The following is a 12,509-nucleotide window of genomic DNA, read 5'->3' on the forward strand; positions in this document are numbered from 1 at the left end:
ATGTGAGGCAGCTTTTGAATTTTGATATACCTGGCTGGAGTATTGACTCTTTATGGTGATCTGGCTTCATGGTGGCCATGTTGAAAATTTTGTTACTGCTACTAATGGGGTTTTCAACAGAAGAGCTCTTATGGTATCTTGTTGGTCCTGATGCAAATTGAGCCTCAATATTGCCATCATGGTATCAATATTTTTATCTCTATTCCTTCAAAATCATGGGATTTTCACCAATTGACTTCATCTGATACCAAGTTCATCCTAAATCAAAATGGTGCCAATGGCATATCGAATATGGCTGTCATGATAATATTGCTCTACTCCCTCTGAATGAATGATCCTATTGACATGGGTTTTTACCAAAACCTTTTAATACTATCTAATTAATTCTAAATGAAAATGGTGCTAATCTGACATTCAATATGTCCACCACAGCAGCTAATTTAGAAATATTGCCATTGCTGAAGAATATCAGAGATAATTTCAAAACTCGGCAGTTAAAAGGAAGAAATGATATGATGTTGAATTCCTGGAAATTCTTTTCCCCCTGTAAGGACTCTAGTTAATATTCAATGTAAAATGTATCTGCTTGAAGCTTTTGTTTTATATTTACTGAATCAGGTAAATGTTTTGAAATCATCTTGTTACCTTCATTTACATCACTTCCTGTGGACACAAGCCATATTTGTACAAGCCATACAAATTCAATATTAACCTAATATGCCTACATCTCTGTCTGTCTCACCATCATACCATGGTATAATTTTGAATTACTTAGGTATATTTTTGGGCACTCTTTTTTAATATGGTCTTATAACTTTGATCCAAATTGGAGAGAACTAAACTATCATGCAAACATTAGGACTCTTTGACTTAATTTCATGCCTCAGTTACTTTTTTACCTTTGGCATAAGATCTGAATATGATACAAGTTTTAATGTTACAAATATGTGACTTTGTCCATCAGATTTGATCAAAATCTAGTCATTAACAAAGGAATTTCTTTTCTAGAAATGAAAGTGAGTTGGTCCAACAATCAGGGGTATATAACTCCACTATTGTGGAAAACACAATCAAACTCATCCAAGGCCTGATGGTTATCATGTTCATACATAATTTGGTTGAAATTAAAACATGATTAAGGGGATTTTCATGTGTCTAACAATCAGGGCTATAATGCTGCAGAATGAACCTGAAGAATTCTGACAATCAAAGCCATCCAAGGCTTTGTCAGTATGAAGCTGTATACTGGTACCAGATTTGTTAGAAATTTTATACTAATTTAAGGAGTTATTGTGAAAAAATTAAAGTTGGTGGGAGGCTATAACTGCATGAAATATTCATAGAATTTTGATCATCAAAGTTACAATTTGTTTGAAATTCAACCATTATTAAAGGAATTGCAGTGTGTGAAAATGAAAGTGAGTCAGTCCAATAATCCAAGGTTATAACTCTGCTAAATGATGACAAGAAACACTGACAATCAAATTTATCAGAGGCCTCATCCGACTCAAGCTTCCTACCAATTTGTTTGAAATCAAAAATAATTATTGAACTTTGATTACAGAAATGTAAAATGGGTGGGTCTAACTCTCTAGGACTATAACAGTTAATGGATGAAGTAAGATGCTGACAATTGAACTCAAGCAAGGTTAAAGCTGCATATCAACCTGGTTCAGATCCAGTGCTAATGGAAACAGTTATTATGTGGACATAATTATTGTTCTGACAAAAACTTTAAACAGTAATGCAGTACTGGTGTAATACTCACTGAATATTTATTTATTATGATTAAGCATTTTGGGGGGATGGAATGCAGTGATAATTTGGAGGTTATTTTGTAGAAATGAAAGTGGTAGGACATAAAGACAAACAAAAGGAAAGGTCCAATTTAATATTTCCATTTTCTGTGAAAAACAAATTTACGCTAGTACATGCATAAACATTAATGAATCCTTCCAATTACAACAATTCATTATAGAGAGCAATGAAAAAAAATGTAGCATGTTCAGTTTGCTAACTTCAATGTTATTTAAATAATTGAACAGATTTTCATATCATTCAGGTTCCCAGATAGTGCATAAGGTTATGGCTGTGGATGTAACTGGACAGATATCAAGTGAAGTGTCATCCAGTGGTGTAGTCATAGATACAACTGCTCCAATCAGGAAACAGAGGATGTATTATGGAGAGAACCTGGTGCTCAATCCTTCTTTTGAAAACTTTGATGGTCCAACAGCATTAGAGGATATTCAAACTCATAAAACTTGTAGAGGTGACATATTCCCTGGCTGGTCTTATGGTCAGAATAGCTGCTTATATATCATCTCATCAAATGAGTCCTTGGCAAATGATGGAAAGTCTTTTGTAATATTAAAGGGGTCTGTATTTCAGGAACTTATCAACATCTCAATTGGAGTTAAGTACATGGTGACATTTTACACAAGTCATTTGCCCTTCAAGAATGCTGATAATATAAATAATGAAGGTTATGTTAAGTTTGGTGACAGTAGTCATGTATTTCTTTTGTATAACAGGCCACAAAATCTCCCCTCAAGCATGATGAATAACACATTTTCATGGCAGAAGCACACATTTTATTACTTTGGACAGTGGGAAAAGACTTTGCTTGAGATAGGAAGCTATGACAGCAACATTGGTCTTGCCTTGGATGATGTACACATTCAAGCAGTAACTCTTGATAAAGACAGTGATACAGATAGTCATGGTCATGTTGGCGCTCATACAGTCTTTCTTCATGATTGGTCATCAGTTCATGCAGATTGGAACTTTGAGGATCCTGAGAGTCCTATCATGGATTATACATGGGCCATTGGTAAGCAGGCTTGTGTTATCTGTTCTTTTTTCACAGATTTTATCCTTTTCAAGTAGTAAAAGAAGACTGCAATCTAAATGTACTATATTATTTAACTGAACATTGTACCTACCAAATATGTATATGCTACATGTAAAACGAAATTGTTAGAACTGATACAGTGGTAATGATTTGAACTAAACTGGAACAAATCCGAAAATATTCAGTACAGAAAATATTTTATCACATAGTCAATACAGTGTTCTTTATAATATGTGCAGATTCATATTTTTTATATCACAACATATTACAAATCACTTTATGTGATTCTGATTGGTCTGAATAAGCTTATGAAACTATTAAGCAGTATTCTCTTTAATGATTGGCTGTGATTGTCAGAAAACCTTTTTAAACCTGCCTTCTGGAATTTTTTATTTTCAATGAACATTTTGGCAGCCATTTTTTGACTCGACTCATGAAATTGAATTAGGGAAAAATTATCTTGTCTGTCTGATTATAGTCAGTTTACCCCCACAGGGGTTTGTTATGTCATTTATAACAATATCATCTTTTCAAAAATGCCATAAAATCCCAAGACAAGAAAAACAACAAGAAGTAAAACTAAGGGTATTTCTCATTTGATACCAAGGTTGGGAATGGAGGGGGCAGTATATCTTAACATAGAGTCCACCCTGTATACAAGTGTGATTTAAATGTTAACTTAAAGAAGTAAATAAACTCACCTCTGTTCACAGAAGAATGTGGACATAAACCTGTCTCCCAACTGACAGAACTTTATCCAACCAAATCATATTTACATGGTAAATATATGATTCAAATCTGACTCAAAAAGAAAGAAATTTGTTTATATCTTTTGTACAGTCTACTGTTCCAAATCAAATACTGCAGATATCCAGTTACAAATGCATTACAGTAAATAAGGGAATTTATGCATCCAGTAATCCTCTTTTCACATAAATATTGCAACAATGTAATGTTTAGTTGTGAAAGTGTCATTTTAGGGTGAACATGGATCATGTATTCTAGGCCTACTCTAACTGGTACTGTGTACCATATCAAACAATGTGACATCACATTCTGTGTTGAAAAATAACTTTGATTTATTGTTTGCCAAAAACTATAATCTACTTTTACTACTTCAACTTTGTTAGGGACTATTTTCTACACACAACAGATGAATGGTGCAGCACCTGTCAGAATGAATTTCCACTGAAATAAAAACTAAAATTGATAAAAAGAATCTCAAATTAGTAATGACTTAAAATTAAATTTTTGAAATGAGTTGAATAATGTCCAGCTTTTGCTTGCCAAGGCTGACAAAAGCTGGACTTTATTCAACTCATTTCATAAATTCAATATTAAATCATTACCCTTTTGAGATCTACTGTGTCTTCACCAAGTCTTGAAATTACAGGGCCCCAGGATTATGTGGCATTGAATGCACATGCTAGAGGCCATTTGGTTCCACCTGAAAATGAGCTGACTTTTGTCCACATTCATTTAAGAACCCATTATTGTATTATCAAAGTAAGGCTTTGAAAATTTTTTATAAGATGGGAACTGCCACAAAATTATATATCTTATATTACGTTGAAAATTGTAAAGATCTGTTTTGTTAAATGAAACTTTAAACTAGCATAAATAAGATTAGTCTGCTTTTTCACTGTATAGATGTGTGCTGGCAAATGTAATAAAGATTGCACATAAAGATGTTCAGAACTTGAGAGTGTTTTAGTTCTGCATTGTAGCAATTCTGGAAGCTGAATAAGTGACTTGGATGTAACAGTCTCACATACATGAGCACATTTTTCCATATAAGGAAGCAGTCGATGTAAATTTAAGTATGGTCTGAATGTCAGTCACAACATCATAACATGAATAATATGAATTGTTCATACAAAGTATAATAATAACCAACATGGACACATTGTTAAAGTTACAGTAATCTGTAATTATAGTGATTATTTTTAATTGTATACAATAATCCAAGCCAGGAATAGAATTGAGATATTTTGTATTTAGTCATTTAATTACCTTAGCATTTGTTAAACATTGCAACAAAAAACAAGAAAAATATAATTTAGTCTTGGTGTTAAGTTTCAGTTGCTTAAGAGTTTAATGTTGTTTTTTCTAAATTTATTATGGTACAAATTGTCAGTTGCTGAATCACAGGAAATAATGCCCAAAGGGCATTATGTTAGCTGTGTGAGAGTGCAACTGATAATTTATACCATGAAAAAAATGTTAAACTCTTATCATTGCACTTATTTGTAATTTTATTTACTTTTTATTGTTATTTTACTTTCTTAAAGATATTTCCAATCACTTTTAGAGCTTGTTTAAGTGTATGAATTCTTGCTAAGGCATCTGCTACGTAGCTGTTTATTGAATAGGGAATTCTCCATCTACAAAGTAATAGGTACATCAATATCAAACAAAAAATTCTTCCAATGGTAGGCAATCTAAGGTTTTGAACATTCCACAGCATGGTCTTAATCTTTTACCTAAATTGGCATATGTTTTCTCAGTAGAAGTTCAATATCCAAAGCAAAGGATGTGTTGTTTTGTTTGACATATGAATGACTCTTGGATTTGATGCTATCAGGAGTTCATTGTGACTAATGTGAATCATTATTGTCCAGACACATGAGTAACCAATTTTGGCATCTTTAAATCTGTTTTCATGTTGATTAACAGTTTAGGTTACCTACAGGGACTACTTACAAATGAAATTAAGACTATCGGTAAATGGTTATAGTGATGGGGATCCTATAGTTAAACAGTGCAAGACATCAACACTAACAGTTACACTTGGGGAGTGGGGGTTTAGTAGATCTCCCACCCACCCTACATTGTAACATTCAAGGTTCGCATCTTTCATTGTAGGACTGTGAATCCAATTGCTATAATGTTAGATTTTGAAACTCCTCCTCCCAATCCCTATACCCATCTACCTATAGTTTTAATTTAATTTGTAATGAGCTGCAGTGAAAGTGCTGTATTTCCAGTTCTTGACAGATTTTGAGTTTCCATGCTTTTCATTTTCAAATCTAGTCAAATAAAGAATTAGTTATATTCAGAAAAACAGCAAACATATGTTATTTGATTCTGTCAAATCATTTTATTCAGCTTTCTAAATAAAATATAAACCCACCATTTTTATTTCATTTTAAAGACATGCAGTATGTATGCCTTCCAGTTCAGTGTTTATGTGACTTTGTGCATGACTCTATGGAAGTTAGTTTAAAGTAGTTCTCCATACAGTTTATACAGAAATAAATGCAATCGGGTCTGATCACATGATTATGTTCTGACCAATGGAAATTTTACCTTCATTTATCAACTGATACAATTGCAATTATTGTATTATGATAGTCATTTTAAAAAAATGTTTGGCAAGCTCATATTCTAATTGCATACCAGCCAGATCACAACATGTCATATGAAAGACACCATTTTTCACTTCTCCCAGTACCCATTATAAAAACACAATTTCCGGTAAATCTTATGAAACAAAAAATAAAGACAGACCTTTTCCAACATTACAGTATATTCCCATAACCTGTTTAAGCAGTAGCCAGACATGATTCACATAGCTTGATGCATAGTACTTGTGGACAACTGTAAGCTCTGGGCAGTTTGTATTTTAATTTTTATAGCGACAACATCAAACAGTAAAGCTAGTAAGTGATTAAATAAAACATCATTTTACAGGCTACTTAATTGACTGACAATAGTTATGGTGATTTTATGTTGTCTTGTCAGCATTGCTTTAGGAGAGCCCATTTGGCTACTTTGCATAGATTAAGTACACAGGTAAAATAACCCAATTCACCTGAAGATAATAAATCAGAAGAAACAACATTTATTACACTTTGTTACTTGGAATTAGAAGGTTTAAACAATCTTTCGTAAAGATTATTTTCTAGTTCATGAACAGTGTTAAAAGTTTTATTACAGTCAGAGTTTACTCCTTAAATAAAAATGCAAAATATAAATATTTTGCTTGTTGGAAAGATAAAGTTGCAAGCAGTATGGAAGGGTGATTCCTTCTTTAAACCAAAATGTTGAAAATTAGTTATTCAGGGAGTGATGAACCATCTGTGAAGTAAATAAAGCCCAAAACAAAATTTCAGAATTCCTTCCTGATGGAGTTTGACTTTGTGAAGAGCAGCAGCAGTGAGGAGCATTTTATACTTTTTTCATGCTGCAGACACCATATTCATATTAGTCACTCTGGAGTATATAACATACAATGGCACACTTGTTCATTACAGGTTACACTGTGGGAGGCACACAGCTACAGGATTTCAAGAGTGTTGGCACACAGTCTTTTGCATATAACAGCTCTTTACACCTGACACATAACTCCAAGGTTCATATCACTGTGGTGGCCACAAATGCCGCTGGGCTGAGGACTGTTTCCTACTCTGACCCCATTCTTATAGACCTTACTCCACCTGTGTTTAAATATCTAAATGATGGGGAAGGTAGAATGAAATTTTGTATTATTTATATATGTTTTAAGTTACTGTCATGAATAATTACTATGATATATCTTGTTATTTTTATGTTTTTCAAACTACACATATCTGAGGTTTTTGGTTCTTCTTATTCAATATGCATTAGACAGGGCATATGATTTCAGATAAACTTGATTTCTTGTTTATTCTCAATGTGTGATTCTGTGTCTGCTTGGTGGAGGAACAAGGACAATAATATTTTATTTGGTCCAGCCAATTTTTACCTGGTCTGGATGAACTGACAAGTGCTTTTCTGAGCCCAGGTTATGACCATTACATGAAGATCTGCATGTAGACAAGTCACTGTGCTCTTGCTGATTTTTTTATAAAAAAATTATTGCCCTTTTAGACATGGAGCCTATTGCTGTGTATGATAGTATCTTGAGTAGTTCTACAGTTTCCAATGGACCACTGAGAAACTTAGTAAAATTATTTTCATCATCTAAGGTTGCAGCATATCAATAAATTGCAGTAATCCTGCAAATTTTGTTCATCACATTGCTCTGTTTGACTTGGACCTGGATGTACTTGTATTATATGATAAAATCTAGTGAATGTGATTAGCATATTGACAAATCTTTGTGGGGCTAATTGATCTAAAGCACTCACCTTTGCAGACCTCTCAAACATCTCACCTCAGTCCGCATCAGTTCAAGTCTCAGGCTCAGCCACCATGGGTATGTGAGAATGCTTGCTAGTAGCTTCCCATGGGTTGGTGGTTCTTTTCTGAATTTTCCCTGGTTCTTCCTCCACTAAATATACTGGCCGCCATGTACAGCCTGATATGCACTAAAAATACTTTTAACACAAAAAAACCCAAATCTTTGTGCTCCCTTTATCTGGCTTTCATCAGGAACATTATAGGACATATGACATGGTTATCAGCTGATTCTGTGAAACTTTGTACATATTATGGTAAACATTGGAAAGTATGCATGCTAACCAGTAATTGTACTTGTATTTTTGGAAGGGTTATGCATTTTTTTTTTACTACAGACTCATCTCCATCATGTGGGAATGGGTGGAATGTAGAAGAGATAGGGATATATTTATGTAAGCATATCATTCAGTATTCTTCTAATTGTTTCAAGTTATTTGAAAGGTAGCATATCATGTTTGCTTGTGTGGATCAGTAGCAGACTTGCCCACAACTACAGTTGGGGTAAGAGACATCCATACAGATTAAAAGTCAAAATGGTCACGTTCATATGGGACAGTTGTTTAAATATGGGGTTAGTTCAGTCCAGAGTTTACAACAATCTTCAAAAGTCACTTTTTATGATTGTTGTCATTAGTAGTGAACATTTTCAAAAGATAATTTGTTTATTGTAGAAATTTATACACAACAAAACACAGATCCAGTTAAAGTTTTTATTTATAATTGTACTGTTTGCCAAGGAGGACTATCTGCTGCTACTTATGAAACTGTTTTGGTTAATTCTGTCAGTGAGTGATTCAGTGGCTACTGAATGGCACAACACGGTTGTACAGAGGTCACAGATGGTCTGTGAAACTCCCTGACAGAATGTTATGGATAACCCTTGAGTAAAGTTTCTTCAGCGGAAACTGAAGGAGCCCAGCGAAGACTGGGCTGTCCAACGAAGGTTGGGATGACAGTGGCAGCTGTGTGGACTTCACTCATTGGTTTAGTTTGAATACACCATATAGTGCTGACATTAGATTCTTGGGTGAATAAACAGAATGGAATGAAGTGAATGCCCAAAGAAAACATGTGCAGCAGATATTGTCCCCCAAGAATTAATAGTTGGGAAGCCTTCAGTGTTCAGTGAAGAAAAAAAAGATGTTTATACAACATGCGCATATCAACATTAATGGAAAAGAAAGGTATACAAGCATATATCAGTCTATGAATTATGATAAATGTCAGTAATGTCCCGGAGTGGTTCCATGCTTGTCTTGGAATACGATAAAGATGAACTATGGGAATTTGAGAATGGAAACGACTAAGTTACCACATCCAATTCTGAGAGAAGCAAGATGATCACATCCATGAAATGGGTAGAAGAATTCCATGAGAATGCAATAACACCTCCAGGAATAAAGAAACTGAATGCATGTATGGCTATGAAAAATATGGATATGCACAAGTGCCACACAAAGAACACTGGTATCACACGCGTGCAGAACTTTACACATAATGGATAGGCACAAGTGCCACGCAAATGGCACTGGTATCACACGTGTGAAGAACTCCTAACACAATGAATACAGAAACATAATGAACCACCATGTAAAACTGGAGCCCCAGCAATTACATCACATGGTACAGTAGCGACAAACTGGATCCAGAAATACACAGCCAGGATGGAAAAAACAGTGTCAATGTGAGACCTTCCATCCCTGTAGGTTGAATGCAGCATGATCATGGTCACTGTGTATTACTATCCACATTAGTTGCCATGGCCTTCTGCGCTGCCCGAATAGTACCCGGGGGTGTGTGAATGTATCTTGTGTAACAATCCGAAGACCACTGGCCCAGAACTTTGATTATATGGTCTTCCAGCCGGGCCTCTGCCGCTGAAGTAGCTGCGCCTATACGGAATGAATGGCCACTATACTGGGAAGTGTCCAGTCCCATCTTACAGTAGACAAGTCGCATATGATTAAGGAACACAACTCTTGATAACACTTGACCTATAGTTGTAATAAAAAGTGGGGCATATAGCTGAGGTGATGAACGTCTCCTGAATTGCATGAAAGTCTTCAGACCAGAATATGGACATATAGCACGACCCGTAAAATGTAACTGAATGCTCACACCCCTATGAAATGGGTCTGTTTTTGATGATTTTAACTTCAGGAAAGCAGTTTCTAGGTGGAAGTGCACATCGCCCATGCAGAGATGAATGGTTGGATCGAAGGAATCCTGAATAGTGAATTCCCCAAATCCCAAAAATCCGAAGAAAGTAACTATGCAGACAGTCAACAACAACAAATCTCTGTGTGTGTCAAATACACCTCCTCGCAGAATTGTGCAAATGCTTGTCAGGATGTTGTATGCAATAGGCTTGCGCAGTTTTGCAGACAAACCTTGTGGTTTTTTTATGGCCTGTAGGATGGTGGCAAGATGCAGCATATTATTTCTGTCTCCATAATATCTGGCAAAAGTTGCATGCTTGAGACTAAGCCACACATCAGCATGAAGGTCCTAAAAACGTTGAATGCAGTGTTGTAGGCGATTTGTGTAGCAGGGCTTAAGGCCTGGTTCCATAACAAGTTTGCCATTTATCCAGGTCCATAAGACCTCCGAGGGTGGGGGGTCATTTTGCAGGGTTGCAGATCTGCATCCGGAGCCAGTGCATGAAATTTCTGAAATTGAAGGCAGGACAAGGCATCAGCTTTAGTATTGATAATTCCTGGAATGTGTTTGGCAGAAAAATGAAAGTTACAAGAAGCTGCACACCATGTAAGTTTACGCATTAATTTCATTATATGCATACAGTTTGATCTCCCTTTTTTAAGTATATTCACTGTGGCCATATTATCGCATGTAAATATTATGCGTTTGCCTGTCCATTCTGCACCCCAGATAATGGCAGCCACAACAGTAGGATACAACTCCCTGAATGCCATAGAGAAATCATCCTCCACAGAAAAAAGCATTTGAAGATCATCCGACCATGCAGCTGCAAACTAGTGAGTTTTGAAATAACCCCCATACCCTACTTTTGGTGAAGCATTTGTGCATAATTCAAAATTGTCCAATGTAGTGGACTGATTATAAAAAAACACAGAAATTCCATTCCATGAAGCTAAAAATTGGTGCCACATGTATAGTTCCTCTCTGGAATTTGCATCCAAGTGTATGTAATGATCGAGTTCCCTGACTTGGTAGATATTCGTACGAGATATGACACAAACGCACGCCCTGGTAGGATAACACGAGTAGCAGAATTTAAGTGTAACTGGAGCAGTTCTTGCTTGCAGACACTTCATTTGTTAAGAAATTGTTTAATGTAGTTCCCAATACGCTCCACTTTATTCTGTGGTAAACGTGCTTGCATTTGCTCAGAGTCCAAAATTATTCCCAAATATTCTATAACTGTACATGGGCCAATGGTCTTGCTTGGAGCTGTAGGAATCTTCAATCTGTTGAAAATAAGAGTCAACAAAGTCATCGTTCTCTCACCACATGCCGAAGGAGGATCTATTGTAAGAAAATAGTCAAGGAGGTGCAAGATGATGTCAATACCATAATCATGTTTTGCTATCCAACAGATCACCTGAGATAAAGCGTCAAATAATTTTGGACTTGAACTTGACCCGAAGGGAGGCGAACACAAACATAATAATTTCCTCTCCACTTTGCGCAGAACAAGTGCCATTGTGAAGGTGCAATGGGAATCTGTTTGAAAGTGTCTGAAATGTCAGTTTTGCACATAATAGATCCCTTCCCATAACTCTGAATAATTCAAATGGCATCATCAATCTTGATGTAGCTTAGGGAGCATTAATCCTTGTCAATAAGTTCATTGATACTTGTATGCTCAGGATCACCATGGGGAGAGGACAGGTCAATGATAAGTCTCTTCTTTTTTGAATATTTTCCTTCTGTGATGCTGATAAGACTGACTGTATTGTTGATATGGTGGAGATGGGAAAGGGCCAAGCATGAAACCTTTGGCACATTCCTTTGCCAATAACTGATCCACAATATATGGTTGTTTAGAAGCAGAAAGCAAGTTTTTGCACTCTTTTGTAGGCAAGTGAGTTTTTTGCACCATTGTGTCAAAACCGTGTTTCAGACAGGAAGACAAATATATAACGAAGTTCTGATCTGGATGATTACAGAGTTCATGCTACAATCTGTTAATATCAATGGGGGTGGAAGCATGTGGCGAGAAAGTAGGTCAGATTTGTTGCATCTTATCTGGCACTGATTTACGATGGGCATTGATATTGCGTGTATCCGTGCTGGAATAACTTTGTAATGTATTGTTTGGGCATGCAGCTGCCCCATGTGTTTTGGCCCTGCACTGAATGCAGGTATGCAAGAACTAGCAATTAATACAGTGGCAACCACGTATGGAATTAAAATTGTTACAAAGTTCTTTTCCATCCATCATCTGTTTAGGCCGACCATACTTGTCAATATCCAGTTTTTTTCTATTGGCTATGTTCACTATGGGCAT

General features: G+C 35.7%; 1 protein-coding gene across 1 annotated transcript in view; it reads left to right on the plus strand.

Annotated features, from left to right (window-relative positions):
* The window catches only part of LOC149805301 (uncharacterized), a 384,402-nt gene that overhangs the window by 349,210 nt on the left and 22,683 nt on the right, over positions 1-12,509 (plus strand). Inside the window, exons 50-51 of the mRNA XM_089949218.1 lie at positions 2,063-2,833; positions 7,111-7,323. Coding sequence (XP_089805344.1) covers positions 2,063-2,833; positions 7,111-7,323 — 984 coding nt within the window. The remainder of the gene's footprint in view (positions 1-2,062; positions 2,834-7,110; positions 7,324-12,509) is intronic.

Source organism: Sinohyriopsis cumingii, chromosome 2 (assembly GCF_028554795.1).
Source record: "Sinohyriopsis cumingii isolate HCF-2022 chromosome 2, ASM2855479v2, whole genome shotgun sequence".
NCBI classification, from domain to species: domain Eukaryota; kingdom Metazoa; phylum Mollusca; class Bivalvia; order Unionida; family Unionidae; genus Sinohyriopsis; species Sinohyriopsis cumingii.